Source organism: Wolffia australiana, chromosome 1 (assembly GCF_029677425.1).
Source record: "Wolffia australiana isolate 7733 chromosome 1, ASM2967742v1".
In the NCBI taxonomy this organism is placed as follows: Eukaryota; Viridiplantae; Streptophyta; class Magnoliopsida; order Alismatales; family Araceae; genus Wolffia; species Wolffia australiana.
In genome coordinates this window covers 27,574,366-27,593,172 of record NC_135835.1, presented here as the reverse complement: position 1 = coordinate 27,593,172, position 18,807 = coordinate 27,574,366, and the positions used below count along the sequence as shown (strand labels likewise).

The 18,807-nt window shown below is 42.1% G+C and overlaps 2 protein-coding genes across 5 annotated transcripts; one reads left to right on the top strand and one right to left on the bottom strand.

The window, feature by feature from the left end:
* Positions 1 to 1,178: 1,178 nt before the first annotated feature.
* Positions 1,179 to 7,617, top strand: LOC144713258 (ADP-ribosylation factor). Its single transcript, XM_078587821.1, has 7 exons — positions 1,179 to 1,339; positions 3,012 to 3,163; positions 3,885 to 3,955; positions 5,372 to 5,491; positions 6,789 to 6,907; positions 7,315 to 7,396; positions 7,484 to 7,617. Exons 2-7 carry the CDS (start codon positions 3,016 to 3,018, stop codon positions 7,487 to 7,489), a joined length of 546 nt encoding a protein of 181 aa, XP_078443947.1. The 5' UTR covers positions 1,179 to 1,339; positions 3,012 to 3,015; the 3' UTR covers positions 7,490 to 7,617.
* Positions 7,618 to 7,636: 19 nt separating this feature from the next.
* On the bottom strand, positions 7,637 to 13,140 carry LOC144713245 (ATP binding/leucine-tRNA ligases/aminoacyl-tRNA ligase). 4 transcript variants are annotated; one of them, XM_078587810.1, is made up of 4 exons: positions 13,022 to 13,122; positions 12,779 to 12,821; positions 7,984 to 11,337; positions 7,637 to 7,873 (listed from the first exon to the last, which is right to left on the bottom strand). In XM_078587810.1, the coding sequence occupies exon 3, from the start codon at positions 11,303 to 11,305 to the stop codon at positions 7,985 to 7,987; it is 3,321 nt and encodes a 1,106-aa protein (XP_078443936.1). In that variant the 5' UTR covers positions 11,306 to 11,337; positions 12,779 to 12,821; positions 13,022 to 13,122; the 3' UTR covers positions 7,637 to 7,873; position 7,984. The 4 variants fall into 4 exon arrangements, with proteins under 4 accessions (XP_078443936.1, XP_078443925.1, XP_078443905.1 ...); XM_078587799.1 differs by having other exon boundaries at positions 7,984 to 11,330; positions 13,022 to 13,103; XM_078587779.1 differs by lacking the exon at positions 12,779 to 12,821 and having other exon boundaries at positions 7,984 to 11,330; positions 13,022 to 13,140.
* Positions 13,141 to 18,807: the final 5,667 nt, after the last annotated feature.

Genomic DNA, 18,807 nt, shown 5'->3' with positions numbered 1-18,807 from the left:
ACATGAAGTTCCAATTATTTTTTCTTGTGATTGAAATGCTTGTGATTTTAGGGCATCCAACATAAGAGGTATGCCTTCAAGACAAGAAATCTATCTACGCTTGAATGATGTCAAGTTTATCAATGAATACTTTACTAGGCATGAAGGGGGCCATCTAAGGGAATACATATTTTTTTCTTGACTACCAAAGTTGTCATGTTCCATGTTTTTAACAAGTCATCATCCAACTAAATATGTGTCATAACATTTCCAATAAATTAGCAGAATGACTACTTTATTTATAAAGTATCTTGCTTCTGATAAAGCTTTTTGAAGATATAGAAAGGTATAATGTTCGCATTGAAGTATCCCATGGCTGCATGGACAAAGAAGAATGAACCAACTTACATTCTTCATAATTTTGATAATTTCTTTACTGAGAATGAATTTCTTTGTTTAACTCCATGAGTAAAAAACTATATTGTGTAGACTTTGCTCTTTTACATTTGTATTATTTTACTCCAGCAACAGAAAAATGAACAACTAGATGGCATTATGCATATATATATAAACATAAATTTAGGATACAAACTTTGAAACCTTGACAGATTTTGGCACATAAACTTGAAATGCATTAAAATTCCATAAAAGTCTACAAAACTTGAAGATTATTTTTCAGATTTCCAATTTAAAGAAATGGAATACCCTTTCAAATGTTATCCTTAAAAAGTTCAAAATCAATTATATACCTCATTAAACACAAAGGTTAAACAACTGACTTTGTCGGATGTCAATTATATTCTCAATTTTGTTCTCAAACATGAACAGATTTGGCACATAAACTTGAAATGCATTAAAATTTCATAAAACTCTACAGAACTTGAAGATTATTTTTCACATTTCCAATTTAAAGAAATGAAATACCCTGCTAAATGTCATCCTTCAAAAAGTTTACAATAAATCACCAAATATATACCTCATTAAACACAAAGGTTTAGCAACTGACTTTGAAGTCAGATGTCAATTATATTCTCAATTGTGTTCTCAAACATGAACATTATAATCCAATCCATTTAATGTTAGTTCAATTTGTTCATCCAGCATAGAAAGGAGTAAAGTTTATGCTCAGTATAATATTTATACATGTGGAGGGAGCAGTCAGTGGGATTATGCGGTGGAGAAGAGCTGGAAATTCCAACGGCTGCACTAACGGCGTTATTGACGGCGATTTTGGAATAAAACAAGCGAAAGCAAGACGAAGACGGGTTCTCTTTCCCTCTCTGCTCACGATCCATCTCTGCGCGTTCTCCTGGTGATCGACGGCCTCTTTCTCTCATCTGGATCTTGTTCTTCATTTCTGGTGAGTCGATGGTGTTTTTCTTGTCGTGGGTCGTCGAAAAGGGCTCTACTTGGACGTCGTTTTAATTTTCTTATTCGATCTGCCATTATTTCGTAGTTTTCTCCGTTGATCTGTCGTTTTCTTTGATGGGTTCTTGGATGATTTCTGTATCATGCCTATTTTTCTATTTTACGGTGGTGTTCTTGGATGAAATTTACCCTATTCGCGATCCCCTTATTTTCGGGTCCGATTCGGATTTATTTTTATTCGGGTCTCTCTACTTTTTCGGATTTTGACTGTTATTAGTTTCTCTTTTTGATTCTGCGGAATTTTTTTCTCAAACAACTTCCACGGTTTTTAGATTTGATTGAACTTCTTCTGGTGTTTTACCTCGGTTGGATCTGCATATTACCTCCTACAAATCACGTTTAGTTAAGAAAATACTCTAAAATGGTACAAAATTTTTAGACTAGGGCGTCTTTTTGGCTTAAATTCGAGCTTTTGAAAAATTCATCAAGATGGATGTGAAAAACATCACCGTGTTTGAACTCCTCGTTCTCTGTATTTTATGTAACTTGTGTTGATGTTACACCGCTGTTTGTACCTGTAATTTATCTCCAATAAATCAAATTTAATTGAAGAAAAAACTCATAACTGGTGAAAATTTATTAGACTAGAGCTTTTTTAGCTTAGATTTAAGGTGGTGAGACCGCATTTCAGGTAAAATACATCAAGATGGATGTGAAAAACATCAGTGTATTTGAACTTTTGACTTACAACATTCCCATGTTACTGTGTGGTTTGTATATGTTGATTAGCTCCTATAAGTCGCATTTAATTGAAAGAAAATATTCCTAAATGGTGCAGATGTATAAGACGTGAGTGTTTTTTTTGGGCCTTAGATGTAAGGTGGCGAGATCGCATCTTATGTTAGATACCTAGTGATGGATGTGAAAAACATCAGTGTGTTTGAATTATTGACCTACAAACTTTTCGCTCTTTGGATTTTCTGTAACTTATTCTAATGTTTTTCCGTGGTCTGCATCTGATGATTAGATCCTAGAAATTACGCTTTTCTTTCCTTAGATTATTGCTCATCTGATAATTGAACAAAAACTTCCTAAATGTGCAAAGTTAGTAGATTATAGCGTTTTTTTACCTTAGATTTAAGGTGACTAGACCGCTTATAATGTAAAATACTTCAAGCTGGATGTGAAAAACATCACCGTGTTTGAATTTTATACCTACTACTTCCTTGCTCTCTGGATTTTCTGTTACTTTTTCTGATGTTATACTGCGGATTGTATATGTATATTAATGTAAAAAACTCCCTGAATGGTTCAAATTTATTAGACTGGATGATTTTTTGGGTTAGATTTAAGTTGGCGAGACCGCCTTTTATGTAAAATGCTCCGAGATGGATGTGATTTCCTTAGGTTTGAACTTGGATGTGATTTTATACCTGCTACCTCCTTGCTCTCTGGATTTTCTGTTACTTTTTCTGATGTTATACTGCGGATTGTATCTGTATGTTTATGTAAAAAACTCCTGAATGGTTCACATTTATTAGACTGGATGATCGTTTGGCTTAGATTTAAGTTGGCGAGACCACCTTTTATGTAAAATGAACCTAGATGGATTTGATTTCCTTGGTTTTGAACTTTTTAATAAACCCTCTTTTTTAAAATAACAGAAATATGGGGCTCTCTTTCACCAAGCTCTTCAGCCGACTTTTTGCCAAGAGAGAGATGCGCATCCTCATGGTAGGCCTTGATGCTGCTGGTAAGACCACGATCTTGTACAAGCTGAAGCTTGGAGAAATTGTCACCACCATCCCCACCATTGGTATGCGTTTTTGTCGCTTGATTTGATCGAAAATCTTTATTTGTATTATCTGGAACTTAGTTTTTCTTAAATTAATGTCTTGATCTGTTTGTTGATGAGACTATAAAATTATTTAGAACTCTTTGGCTGTGGAAGTATTTAGAATTTTTCTTTTTACTAAACTATTGTGTTGTTCTATTTGTTAATAAGACCATATAATTGTTCAAACTATTGTGTTGTTCTATTCATTAATAAGACCATATAATTGTTTAGAACTCTTTGACGATGAAGTATTTAGAATTAATAAGACCATAAAACTCCTTATATGTTGTTTGTTTTATTGCTAATGTTTAGTTATATTTGTGATGTTTGTTTAGTCTGTTGCAATTTTTCGTTTTATTCTAGGGTTCTGTATATATTTCTCTTGCTGTATGAAAAAAGGAATAAAACCTGGTACTGTTGCATGTCTTTTAGTATTTTTAGACAAAACTTACTCCTTCACAGCGATTTCTAGTTGGACTTTTGAGCTGCATTTTTTGGAAGCTGATATACCCTGAATTTTGGGCGTATTTTAAAATTATTAGGGTTAGTTTGGTCATTTACTTTCTGGAGGTAGTTTCTTTTAAATAATTGCATCCCTTTAACTTGTAGCGCAAGAAGGAAATTAATCAAAGTTGCATTGGATCTTATCAGGTGTTTAATTTAGTTTTACTAGGCTCATTGTTCTTTACCTTTCTGCCAGGTTTCAATGTGGAAACTGTGGAATACAAGAACATTAGCTTCACTGTGTGGGATGTTGGTGGTCAGGACAAGGTAATTAAATCTTCCCTTTCTTGAATGCCAAGTTGCAAAATATAAAGTCTGATTATCCTACCTTCTCTCTCTTCAATATGATTATTCGTTCTTCTCTCTCTTCAATATGATTATTCAATCTTCTCTCTCTTCAATATGATTCTTCAATATTTTCTATTTTCAACATGATTATTCAATCGTCTCTCTCTTCAATATGATTCTCCGTTCTTCTCTCTCTTCAACATGATTATTCAATCTTCTCTCTCTTCAATATGATTCTTCAATGTTTTCCCTCTTCAATATGTTCTCTCTTCAATACGATTATTCGATATTCTCTCTTGTATATGATTATTCAGTATTCTTTCTTTTCAATTGTTTCTTCAATATTTTCTCTCTTCAATTTGATTATTCAATATTCTCACTTTTCAATATGTTTCTTCAATATTTTCTCACTTCAATTTGATTATTCAATGTTCTTTTTTTTTCAATATGATTCTTCAATATTTTCACTCTTCAATATAATTCTTCAATATTTTTTCTCTTCAATATGATTATTTAAAATTCTCTCTTTTCAATATGTTTAATACTCTTTAATATTCTTTGTCTTTAATAATGTTTTAATATTCTTTCTCTTCGATACGATTATTCAATGTTTTCTCCTTTCATTATGATTATTCATTATTTTCTACAGAAATTAATCTGTTCAAGTTAGTGAACCATCAACATCTGCGTCTTGTTTTAAATTATGCACTATCATACCATAACTTTGCCTCCAAACGATTTGTGTTGTTTTTTTCATAACAGTGCATAAAATAAAATTGAATCATATTTGAACAGTCAGATTCCAAGCTTTGCCCTAATTAAAATTCATCATATCTAATGTGCTGTATTAAAACATTATTATTATCATAAGATACTAATTCCCTGACAGGGGCATTTTGTCATAGAATTTTACAACATCCCATCATTTAGAAAACCATGGCTTTTTCAGGACCTAATTATCATGTCCTTGGAATAATCATATTGACCTGTCATATTATCAATACCTACATATTATTTCATTTTCTTATTATCAGTTATTCAGTATTCATACTAGTTCTGTCAAACATAATAGCAGTTTATCGGCATCTTGCTTGCATTAAATCTTAACCCAATACTCTGACAGGGGCATTTTGGTCATTGGATTTACAAGATCCCGCCAATTTCAGCCCCTAATTCATAATTTAATTTCACTTTTATCTAAAATAGTACCCCCACATGGCACTATAATTCATTTGATCCTAATTTAACTGTTCTTCATGAAATATTTCTGTACTTGATAAGCATAATTTCTTATATATTATGAATAATTACAATCATTTTTTTCATTCACTGCAACTTTACAGAACAAGTATATGGTTATCTAATCTCATGAATTTTATGCTAATTTCATGATAGATCCGGCCCCTGTGGAGACATTATTTCCAGAACACGCAGGGCCTCATCTTTGTTGTGGATAGCAACGACCGTGACCGTGTCGTTGAAGCCCGAGACGAACTCCACAGGATGCTTAACGAGGTAAATGAACTGAATTATGCCATGACATTGCCGCTCCTGCCGTCGGGGGCCTCCTCTCCCTCTATCGATCTATCTGATCTATCTCTCTATCTATCACCCTATATATCTCTCTTTCTCTGTCTTATCTATATGTCTTTATAAATATCTCTATCTATCTGTCTATCTATCTCTCTTTACCACTATCTATCACTCTGTCTCTCTATTCCTCTTTATCTCTCTATCTATCTATTTCTCTCCGTCTATCTATCTGTCTGTCTATCTATCTATCATCTATCCATCTCTATCTCTGTCTATCTATTATATATTTATCTCTCTATTTATCAATCCGTCTATCTCTTCATCTCTCTATCTCTTTATCTCTCCATATGTCTATCTATATATCTGTCTATCTATCAATCCATCTCTATCTCTGTATGTCTATCTATCTATCTTTCTATCTATCATCTATCCATCTCTATCTCTGTATCTATATGTCTTTATCTCTCTATCTATCGATCTGTCTATCTCTATCTCTTTATCCCTCTATCTATCTCTCCATCTATATATCTGTCTATCTATCTATCCATCTCTATCTCTGTCTGTCTGTCTATCCATCTATCATTTATCCTTCTCTATCTCTGTCTATCTATATATCTTTATCTCTCTATCTATCAATCTTTCCATCTCTATCTCTTTATCTCTCTATCTATATCTCTCCATTTATTTATCTATCTATCCATCTCTATCTGTCTGTCTATCTATATATCTTTATCTCTATCTATCGATCTTTCTATCTCTATCTCTATCTCTTTATCTCTCTATCAATTGATCTGTATATCTCTATTTCTATCTCTTTATCTCTCTATCTATATCTCTCCATCTACCTATCTATCTGTCTATTTATCTATCCATCTCTATCTCTGTCTGTCTATCTATCTATCTGTCTATCTATCTATCCATCTCTATCTCTGTCTGTCTGTCTATCTATCTATCCATCTATCTATCTATCCATCTCTATCTCTGTCTGTCTATCTATCTATCTATCTATCCATCTCTATCTCTGTCTGTCTGTCTATCTATCTATCTATCTATCCATCTCTATCTCTGTCTGTCTGTCTATCTATCTATCCATCTATCTATCTATCTATCTCTCTATACATATCTCTCCATCTGTCTATCTATTTATATATCTTTGTCTCTCTATCTATCCTCCGTCTATCTATCTATATGTCTTTATCTCTCTATCTGCCAATCTATTTATTTATCTATCTCTCTGTCTCTCTATGTATCAATCTCTCACCTCTCTCTCTATTGGTAGGATGAATTGAGAGATGCAGTGCTGCTAGTGTTCGCCAACAAGCAAGATCTTCCGAATGCCATGAATGCAGCCGAGATCACCGATAAGCTCGGCCTCCACTCGCTTCGCCAGCGCCACTGGTAAATCTCTCTCTCTCTAAATTTTGCTTTGATCTCCTCTTCTTTCTCTTTCTCTCTCTAACTTCTTAAGTCACTTCCAGCATGCCCACTATTATATGGAGAGGATTGTAACAATAACCCTCTCCTCTTGTATAGATTTTACTCTCTATCTCTATCTCTACGCACATAACCCTACCATCATCTCCATCTCTCTCTCTCTCTAAATTTTGCTTTGGTCTCCATTTCTTTCTCTTTCTCTCTCTAACTTCTTTAGTCACTTCCAGCATGCCCACTATTATATGGAGAGGATTGTGTCAATAAACCCTCTCTCCTGTATACATTTTACCATCTCTCTCTCCCCATCTCCATGTCTATGCACATATCCCTACCATCATCTCCATCTCTCTCTCTTACTCTTTCTCCCTCAGGTACATACAGAGCACATGCGCCACATCAGGGGAGGGTCTCTATGAGGGCCTGGACTGGCTCTCCAACAACATCGCCTCCAAGGTCCGGCATCCATCTCATCATGCCATATATATATATATCTCTCTCTCCTGTAAATGACCCTCATGTCACCATCTCTCTCTCCTGCAGGCATAGCTGCTGCCGCAACTTCTTTTGTGGAATCTGATGGGGACCCCCATCACTACCTGTTTTCATCTTTTGCATGGTCAAGTTGTTTCTACCTCATGACGCTGAAACTTTATAATAATATTTTAGTTTCTCTCTCTAGAACACCACAAAATATATAGAAACTACAAGTTTCAAAAATTCAAACATTTGGCCAAAAATAACATTACTTTCAAACTATCTCTCACTTTCCACAATGGAAAGAGAGGGTACACTGCTTCGCACAAGATAAATAAAACAAAAAAAAACTACAAATTTGATAATTAAGCATCAGACCAAAAATAGGTAGCCATGAAAAGTCAATCGTACCTCACTGGCGAGAAATAATAACGGTCAGAGTTTCTCTTTCTACACCTAATTAAGAGAGAGAAATAGTGATTAGTGAGCAATAAATTAAACATCGGTCCAACAAGAAATTAGGAAACTTGTGAAATTATAAAAAAAAAACAGAGGGTTGAGCATACCTCACTGGTCAGGGAGATCAGGGGCAGGCAAGAAAATGGCAGTCGGGCTGCCGGGCTCGGGCCGGTTTTGACGGAGCAGCTCCCGATGTGGGCCGGCCCTCTCCACGGCGGCATCGTCGGCGAGGTATAACACCTCGACGTGGTCCAATTGCAGCTGCCGTCGGATCAAGTCAACGTTCTCGGTCAACACCTCCATTTCTCCGAACGGAAGCCTCAAGTCGAGCGCCTGCGAGCCCACGGCATTGACTTCATCCTTCTTGAATTTTATAAAGGGCATGCACTCCTTCTGCAACTGCTTGAACGTCTTCTCCCCGTCCAGCGTCATCCCCTTCAGCGCCTCCATGATCTCCTGGTCCGGCCCAAACCGCCGCCTCTCCTCGTCGTAACTCATCCTCAGGACTCTGAGGCAGCACTCCTTCCACCCATCGTACACCTCGTTAACGTAGATCAGCCCCGTGACGAGTCGGCGCTCCGGCACGGCCGGGACCGCCGCCGCCAATGCCGCCCTCTTTGGCTTCTTGGCGCCGAATTCCTGCTTCTCTTTGAGCTTGCGCATCAGAGCAATCGTGTCTTGTAGGTACCGGTTGGCCTTCTTGAGCGTGGGATCTGGCGGGGCGGCGGTGGGCCAGCCTGCATTGACGATGAAGCCGGGTCGTCCCAGGAGCTCCTTCCAGACATGCTCGGCGTAGTGGGGGCAGATGGGGGCGATCAGCCGGGTCTGGACGTCCATGAAGCGGAAGACGAGGTCCCGGTTCATGCCCGCGCTGCCGCAGGAGAGGCGGTACTCATCTCGTGCCGCCTGAAGATCGTAGAAGCCTGTCTTGAGCGCGTCGCGGAAGAGGAATTCACCGTAGCTCTGGCCAGCCGTGGTAACGGCAAGGTTGATCTCATTGGCGAAAACTCGGTCAGCATAGGTTGACGCGGCCCCGGACCTGAGGGCGTTGACCTTGTCCGCTGCTATGACCTCCTCCATCCAGGTCAGCTCCTTGGTAAGGCGGAGGATGGCCGCATTGGCCGTGTCCGTGACAAAGTTGGCGTCGTCCATGCCGTCCCCGGCATCGGCAAGGGCGAAGCGGGTGGCGTCGGCAGAGTATTCCTCTATCGACTGTCGAAGGGTCTTGAAGTTACCCGTCGACTTGGACATCTTCTCGGAATTCAGCATGATGTGACCGTTGCAGCGGAAGCCCAGAGGCCAGTGCTTCTCCGGCAGCAGCGCGGTGTGGTTGTAGATGCAGAAGGTGAGGTGGTTCTGGATCAGATCCTTACCGGAAACACGGAGGTCGAAGGGGTACCAGTACTCAAACTCCTGTTTCATCTTCTGGAGCAGCTCACGAGGGATGCCAGAGTTTGTAGGGGCAGGGCCGCCACTGAAGACAAAGTCCCAGATCTCGTCAGTCAACTGCTCCGGCCGGACCGCGCCAATGTCACCACCGTACATGTCGCCGCCCTGGAGAAGGTGGGCAACAGTGTAGTAGGCCATGTAGAGGGTAGAATCTGATAGAGACTCGACAAGGAACTGCTCGTCCCAGGGAATGCGGGTGCCGAGCCCAAAGGACCGGGAGCAGGCCCACTGGTTCAGCCAGCTGAGGGTGTGCTCAAAGCCATGGCGGGTTTCGTCCGAGAAGAGCTTCATCCTGGCCAAGCACGATTCAGCCTGCGCCCTCCAGGCTTCTTCCCCATAGGTGACGTACCACTGGTCCGTTAGTGCCACCACGCAGTCGTCGCCGGAGCGAGAGACCACTCGCCGCTCCGGCTCGCTGTACATGACGGCAGCGCCACTGTCGAGGAGGCAGCTCCTGACCAATGGCTTGGCTTCCTGGACCGGCTTGCCGGCAAATTCCCCAACCAGCATCGTCCCCTCGGTGAACCCCTTCAAGTAGGTGAGCCGCTTAGCCTCGGCCAGCTTGTCCTTGTCATTCTGGCTCCTGATCTTCAGATCGGCGCAGACCTTCTCCGCTGCCTTGTCCCCAAGCTCCGGGATGTGGATGATGGGCACGATCTCAAAGGGAAGGACCCACTCGTCCTTGACCCCATACTTGGCACGAAGACCGGGCTTGGTCTTGAGGTCCTGAAGAGCCATGAAATCGTCTGGGGAGTCGCTAGGGACACTGGTCACGATCCCAGTGCCCTTGTCGGTGAGGATGGTCAGCATAGGTAGCGCATAGATAACCTTGTGGAAGGCCAGGGCTGAGCTGAGCGGCAGTCCGATGAGGTCCTGGCCGGTGAGTTCCAACAAACAGCTCGGCTTCTCTGGGAACCGGGAGAGCCTCTGGTAGGCCAGGTTAAGTGCTGCCCTTGCGGTGAGGATGAAGACCTCAGTCTCACTGACCTCGTACGCGCCATAATTCCCCTCGGGCAGAACCCAGCAGTTGGTCTGGCCATACATGGTCTCAGGCCGGAGAGTCGCAGCCGCAAGGAATACACGCTTCCCCTCGAGCGCCTTCATCTTCCCCGAGAACGGGGGCAGCACCTCCATCTTGATCAGGACGTAGTCCTGAGGCTGGACCCCTTCGCCTGAAGCGCGATCATGATCTGCACAGGGCTGGCCATCAAGAGGGGAATAGATGGCATACCTCACGGCCTTCACGATCTTGCCGATGGCCTTGAGCTTGCGCATCTGCCACTTGACGAAGGAATCATAGAAGGGGTTCATATCCGTGGTGATGAACGAACGGCGCCAATCGCAGCCAAGACCGAAGGCCTTGAGATCTTCCTTTGCCAGAGGAGGAAAATGTGTCAGCCAGTGATAGGGATCCTGGAAGCTGGCAATCTGATCGTCAGAGAGACCGAAGCTCCGCATAATGTCCCACTGGTGCTTGTCCCCCCCGGACTTTGCTGCAGCCTTTGATCTCTTGCTCTTGAATTTGTCAGGCGCGGCCTCCGTCGTTGTCTCCTCAATTTTGATCTTCTCTTCTGGTGGCCCCGAAGGAATTGAGTCCGGGAAGACCGGAGGGTTGCCAAAGAGCTTGATCTCACGCGCAAGCTTGTCGGCAGAAGCTTTGATCGGCATGCCGGTGCAGTGGAAGGCGAATGGGAGGAGGACATTATGGCCGCAGAGACGGTGAAAGGCAGAGGCAAACTCGAGCTTTGACAAGGAGAATCCATGGCCAAGGTGGAGAGATCCGTTCATGTATGGGTAGGGGAAGTTGCCGAAGAACTTCTCTCCGGGGGCTGGCGCTGTCGGTTGGGATTCTGCTTTGAAAACATCCGCCTCCTCCCAGCGCTTCTGAACTGCGATCTCAATGCTACGAAGTAGATCTCTCCGAGCATAGCTCTTTCCCACATCACCTCCGGCCACTGCCTCCTTCGGCTCGGGCGCCATTGCCTTGCCGTGGAAACTGTTGATTCTGCAGTCTCCAAATACAAAGAAATTCAAATCAATATCCATAATAATTTACCGATAAATTAGCATAACTGAAGAGAAAGCCCAAACTGAACTTTGAGCTTCTCGGCGGCAACTAAATTGGAAAATCAGATCGGAAGCATGGTCGAACAACAAAGAAATGCAGATAATGAACGAATTCAGGGAGGACCCAATGTTCAAATTGAAAAAGCCTTAAATACTCCAGAAATGATTTGTTTGCGATTTGGAGATCCGAAGACGCCAATCAAAGACATCAAGATTCCCTTAAGTCTGAGCGAATTCGACCGTGCCAATCCCAACGGATACCAAAAAAACAAAGCACGAGCAAAAATCAAAGAATGATGCTGCAGAGAGCGACAAAACACAGCGAGATAGAAAAAGAGTGAATTTATGATTCGAACGTTCAAACCTTCTAATGACACGCAAACGACGCAGCAACAACAAATTCGATCTCATTACTGAACAAATTTGATCTCATCCGAGCCTGAAGATCAGATAATAAAATTAACAAAAATTTGAAGAAAATCGCGCCGGAGCGAATCTCTAATTATAAAACGTTCAAACCAACCGTTGTAATGTAAACAATGCCACTACAGCTGAGACGATTAATTTTTTAGCCCGGTCAACCGAAAACACTAACAAAGACATCAAGATTCATTCATTACTGAAGAAATTCGACCTCACTCGAGCCAATGAAGGTCATAAAAGGCATATCACAACTAAAAAAAATTCAAATGAATCGCGCCATATCGAATCTACAATTAATACATTCAAACCAACCGTTGAAGCGCGAACGATACTGCTACACCTGAGACAATAAACTATACAGCTCGGACAGCCGAAAACACTGACAAAGACATCAAGATTCATACATCTCATTGTACCGTTCTTTCGCGTACGGAAGAGAAAAGTCAAAATTGATCTCATCCGAGGCAATGAAGATCAGAAAAAGCATATTACAACAATGAAAGAAGAACTTCAAGGAAATCGCGCCAGAGAGAATCTCCAATTATTGAAAACGTTCAAACCAACTGCTGAAATGTGAAGGACGCAGCAACACCGGAGACGATAAATTCTGCAGTTCAGACACTAAAAATGAAGATTTATCCATCTATCGATCAAGATTCAATCATTACTGAGCAAATTCGACCTCATCCGAGCCACTGAAGATCAGAAAAAGCATATTACAACAACAAAAAAGGAAATTCAAAGAAATCACGCAGCAGAGAATCTACAATAAGTTTAAAACGTCCAAACAAACAGTTGAAGCGCGAACGATGCAGCAACACCTGAGACGATTAATTACTGAGCAAATTCGATCTCATCCGAGACAATGAAGATCAGAAAAAGCATATTACGGCAACAAAAAAGGAATTTCAAAGAAATCGCGCCGGAGAGAATCTACAATAATTTTTAAACGTTCAAACCAACCGTTGAAGCGCGAACGATGCAGCTGCACCAAAGACGATAAATTCTGCAATTCAGACATCCAAAAACACAAGCAATGAAGATCTATCCATCTACCGACCAAGATTCAATCATTACTGAACAAATTCGACCTCATCTGAGCCAATGAAGATCAGAAGAAACATATTTAACAACAAAAAAAAGGAAATTCAAAGAAATCGCGCAGGAGAGGATCAAAACCAGTGATCGAAAAACGTTCAAACCAACCGCTGAAATGCGAAGGACGCCGCAGGGGAGGGGCAAAGGAGGAGCAGAGGGCGCCGCCAGGGATGAGAAGCCAGTGCCAGCGGTAGCTGCTAATACCCCCTTCTGCCCGAGGGTTTCTTATTTTATTTATTCCTTCCCTTCTAGAGAGAGAAACAGGCTGACCTAGAGAGGGAATGACCTCTCACATTATGACGTCACTCTCTCTCTCTCTATCTCTATCTCTCTCTCCCACTCTCTCTCTCTTCCGCCCTCTCACATTATGACGTGGCGGCTCGGACGTGACGGAACGGAGAACGGGTGTTGACGGACGAGAGTGTGACACAGAGTTAGTCACGTCTCCCGTCCCCTCCAGTCGCGCCTATTCCCCTTCACTCTCTCCCTCGTCCCGTCCCGTCACAGGGGATGAAAGGACATGTCGTCACTTAATTTTTTTTTACAGGGAAGGACATGGTCTGACTGGACCGGAGCGTCGGTCAGCCTTTTTAGGGCTGACCAAACATTCGGTCTGGTTCCACTTCACACGTCTAACCGGACCGAAGAGTGTCTCTATAAATAAAAATATATAATATTAAATTGTAATAGGTCTCTCCCTCTCGCCGCTCCCTCTCTCCCTCTTGCAGTCCCTCCCTCTCTCTCTCCCCCCCTCTCCCTCTCACTTCTCTCTCTCTCTCTCTCTCTCTCTCTCTCTCTCTCTCTCTCTCTCTCTCCCTCTCTCTCTCTCTCTCTCTCTCTCTCTCTCTCTCCCTCTCTCTCTCTCTCTCTCTCTCTCTCTCTCTCTCTCTCTCTCTCTCTCTCTCTCTCTCTCTCTGTCTCTCTCTCTCTCTCTCTCTCTCTCTCTCTCTTTGTCTCTCTCTCTCTCTCTCTCTGCCTGTCTCTCTTTCTCTTTCTCTCTCTCTCTCTCTCTCTCCCCCTCACTCATGTTTCCCTTCACTCTCTCCCTCTCATTCTCCCGGTCCCTCCCTTTCGCAAATTCTTCCTCTGGGTCTCGACCTCTCACTCTCCCGATTTCACTCTTATAGTTCCAGATCGTCCCGAACGTGGACGAAGGACGTGACAGGACAAATTTCGTCCCGTCCTACGTCCGTTGTTAGCTCAGGGTCGAAGGACGGGACGGTTTTTCGTCCACCGACAAAAAAACCATCCTGTCCAATAATCTCGGGGCAATTTTTTGTCCTGTCCTGTCCTCCCGGGACGAATTTTCGTCCCGCACGAAAAAAACATATTTTATATTTTTAATATATTATAATAGATTATAATATATTATAAATTGTCCTAGCGAGGCCAAGTGGCAACATCTCAACCGTCTCATGTGAATCTGGCGGTCTTCCATCCAGATTCATCCGTCCATCGTCTGGAGACCTCCGGACGAATGATTGTTTCATCCCATGGCACGAATTTTTGTCCCGAAATTCATCTGCATCCTAGGACGGGACAATCTTTTCATCCCGGAACGAAAAAATTGTCCTGTCCGCGTCCCTGCACTATATTCACTCTCTCCCTCTCTCTTTCTCGCAGTCCCTCCCTCTCACATACTCTTCCTCTCAGTCTCGCCCTCTCACTCTCCCTCTCTCATTTTCTTACTTTGTTCCTCTCTCTCTCTCTCTCTTTCCTCTCTCCCTCTCTCCCTCTCTCCTTCTCGCAGTCCCTCCCTCTTACACATTCTCCCTCTCTCTTCCTCTCACTCTCTCCCTCTCTTTCTCTGTCTCCCTCTCTCAGTCTCTACCTTGTGCACTCTCTCCCTCAAGGCCGCTCCCTTTCACTCTCTCCCTCTTTTCTTCTGGCAATCCCTCACTCTTGCACATTCTCCCTCTCACTCTCCCTCCCTCATTATCTCACTCTCTCCCTCTTTCCTTCTTGCAATCCCTCACTCTTGCACATTCTCCCTCTCACTCTCCCTCTCTCATTCTCTTACTTTCTCCCTCTGATGTGGGAGAATAAAGCAAACTTCGTGCAAATGTTAATTGGTACCAAATAATAGCAATACAATAGTTTTTGAGGCTTGTCGGAATTGAATCTGTGAAGCAGGGATTTAGCAAGGACAAACTAGGGAGTGACTATAATATCCCTAACTTCATGGAAGTAGAAGATTCAAAATGCCAAATCAAAGTTAAACTCAAATGGACTTATAAAATCAACAATTATCTTTTTCTATTATATATATTGGCAAAAACACGGTGTCGATTACAACCAACCCAAGGGTTGTGCTTGCATACCAATCCAGGCGTGCCCTAGACGCCACCCATGGGGTTTTATATATGTAAGATTGAATGTTTACAAGAGTTTATAGGCATGGAGCGAGCATAACTACCCCAATTACACATGAACCCCACTCACCTACGCACATGACACAAAGGAAAAAGATACAATAGTGATACCACTACATGTCATAGTGGAGACCTCAGGCACGAGCAACTCATTCGTGTACCCCCGAGTTGGTGATGTGTGGAGCAGATGTTATGTTCACGCGCATCAAGTATCATCTTGGAGCTCCGTGAAGGGAACAACTGTTGGGTTCTGTGCCTTGGTTCGGCCATGGAAACATGTTCCATGGATGCGTGAGCATGTCGATCGATTCACAATCGATCTTTAAAACGAACATTGAATGTACCTTAATGGGGAAATTATCCACCCTTGACATGGTTTGAGATCGGTCTGAAGCCGTTCAAGCGTCCGGCCTCTAGAAGTATCCATGCAATCACTTGGCGCTTGGATCTCCACCTCTTCCTCTTCAACTCTTCTTGGAGACTCTCTCCTTGGTTGATGTAGAGAATGAAGAAAGGAGGGGCTCTCAAATCAGGCTTGCATGGGTGCTTAAAATGAGACCCCATTCCCTCTTTATATTTAACTTAAGGTCTTTCCCTTATGACCTTGTGCATGTGACCCTCTAGGCCCATGTATCTTTCTAGTTAATAACTTTAATGGACCAATAACATTTATTGACCAACCTTATAAATTAACTATATCAACATATAGATTAATTAAATAAGGATCGATTTAACCCAATCAATAGGTTAAGTTTTCAGCCCATGGGGTGCCAAGCTACACCTCGTGCTCTAGAAGATACCGAGTAGTCTTGAACTCTGTCATGGAACCTTTACCATCATCCATTACCATATATGTATAATCCATCATCCGCGCGAGACTCTCAAATGACTTAGGGTATGGTTTATCGTCAAACCCTAATCCGTCATTTGATTAGTACTGATGCGTAACGGGGATCATTGGAGAATGCCTTCTCCAATATCCTCACTACCCTGGCCAGGGATTTTTCTACATCGTCTTCCTTGAGTCAATCTCCTCTTATACCGAGGGCAGATGATCCCGTCTTGACCACTCAATCATCTCTGTAAGCTTCTTACTATATCCGATCTATAACTTATTTGAATCCCATGATTAGAGGCTTGTAAGTCATAGTCAAAACGTAGTCGTCCACTCACGAGATGTCCTTGGTGTCTCAGGTCAGTGGATCACTTATACAACCGTGACTTGAATCAACTTGATTGACGTTTAGGGTATAATACAATTCAGGTATTTGTACGGATCAATTCAGTGAACTCCTCCGAAGAGCACCCACTATTTGTCCTTAGTGTCGCTACACTAATAGCCACAGTATCAATTATACTTATCGTATAAGTCGGATCAGCTAGTGTTATTCTATCAGGATAATTCGATGTCTGTCTCGACTATCCATCAAATATAAGTATTTAGAATACATGTTTAAAGATTAGTGATCATTGTATTATGATTTCATCATAATTCACTAGGTCATTGCACGTATTCATGGACTTCATTATAAACATCACACGAAATAATAATGAATGCAATTATTTTATATAATGAACTTAAATAAACATGGTAGTGTGATTGGCTTTACGGCCACATAATATCCATTAACAACGTCTAAGGGGCACATCGTGCACTCCTGCCTCCATCGTTCCATGAAATTTGACACCCATGGTGGCCGTCAGGCACAAGAGTTTGGCGTGTGTGGAGAGCTGGCAGGCCGAGTATCTCGATGCCATGGCTGCCTCGGGCCTCCCCGAGAAGATCCTACCATTCCAAGTAGTATAGAGGGAATGGGTGGGAGAGCTTACCACATAGTTGGCGAGGGCATCTACCGTTTGATTCCCTTCTTGCAACTCATGGTGAATGCTGGTGAGGCGTGTACGACACCGCGTGATGTCTTGCCATACACTCTGGAGACGCCATTGGGAGCATGAGCCTGGATGAAGCATATCAACTTAGTACTGTAAGTCCAATTCGATGATGATAACCCAAAGTTTTTGCTCCTCATAGAGGAGCAAGCCATTGTGTATCGCCTTAGCCTTGGCTGAAATGTTAGTTTGAACTCCATAGAAAGGTGAGAAACCAAAAATGATACTACATGTGTGGTCTCAAAAGAGACCACCTCCACTAGCTGGACCGGGTTCCATTTGGCCGCACCATCCACGTTCGGCTTGAGAGAACCCATTTGGCCGCACCCTACTGTCCTCTCATTGGATGTCAATGGTGAGTAAATTTGCGCCAACATTCCATAGAAATCTCACTATGGAAGAAGAGATGTTCCGTAGTCTCAACTTGAAATCAACAATTATCTTGAACCAACAATTATATCAAAATAAACGAGTCACAAGGGTACCTCGGAGAAGGGATCCAATAAGTTGATTGTTATGATGTTGAATGACCTTGATTGACATTAATATGCAGCTCCAAGGAAGGTTATATGAAAGAGAAGAGGAGAAGGACAGGTTCTAAAACAGCCAATAACCAGTTTCTTGTTTGCCTCTTCTACATCCCCTTGCTGTTCATCTAGTATCTTCTGAGACTATTCTTTATAATTTATCCTTCTCCGCACCCTATTCTTCAATGCTCTTTCTCTCTCAAACTCTCTCTCTCTTCGTCTCCCTTTATCTCTCTTTCAGACTCCTCTCTTTCTGTCACCCTCTCTCTCGGTCGCCCTTCCTCTCTCTCTCCAATTCTGTATCCCTCTCTTGGTCTCCCTCCCTCTCCCTCTCCCTCTCTCACTGTCCCTCTTTCGGGTTCCCCCCCTTTCTCCCTCTCTCTCTCTCAGTATCTCTCATTTTATTCTAAACATAATACAATTTTATTATCCCTTTATTCATCATTTAAATTTTTTGTTACCATTGTCATCCATGACAACCATCCCACCACATGACCTATCTAAGACCCTCTGTCACCATCATGAGTGTTTCATCACATCATCATTTAACGTCACGGGCCTAACATCCTCCTTCATCATCATGTCATCTGTCAATGTTATGAATGATGAGACAGATAATGTTTATCGTTCCCTACTATATATATATATATATCCCTCTCTATTTCTCTCCATTTTTCTCCCTCTATCTGTTGTTATATCTCACTCTCTTTCTCCATATCTGTCTATCTCTATATCTCCCTCTCAATATGAGGTCATCTATCTATATATATCTCCCTCTTTATGTCTATTCATCTATCGATCTATCTCTCCCTCTTTATATCTATTCATCTCTCTCTCTCTATCTTTCTCTCCATCTCCCTTCATCTCTCCCTTTTTCTCCATCTATCAATCTATCACTATCTATCCCCCTCCGTCACTTCCTTTCTCTCCCTCTATCTATCAATCTATCACTATCTATCTCCCTCCCCCTCTCCCTTCTCTCCTTTTTTTTCTCCCTCTATCTATCAATCTATCACCATCGCTCACTCTCTATCTATCTATCTATCTCTCTATCTTCCTCACTATATCTCCCTCTATCTATAAATGTATAACTAACTCTCACTCT

Bases quoted from the DNA above. Each gene is read 5' to 3' on its own strand.
- LOC144713258 (XM_078587821.1), top strand. From the start codon at position 3,016: ATGGGGCTCTCTTTCACCAAGCTCTTCAGCCGACTTTTTGCCAAGAGA. The intron at 3,956-5,371 runs GTAATTAAATCT...ATTTCATGATAG, and splicing joins ATGTTGGTGGTCAGGACAAG to ATCCGGCCCCTGTGGAGACA. The intron at 5,492-6,788 runs GTAAATGAACTG...CTCTATTGGTAG, and splicing joins TCCACAGGATGCTTAACGAG to GATGAATTGAGAGATGCAGT.
- LOC144713245 (XM_078587779.1), bottom strand. From the start codon at position 11,305: ATGGCGCCCGAGCCGAAGGAGGCAGTGGCCGGAGGTGATGTGGGAAAG.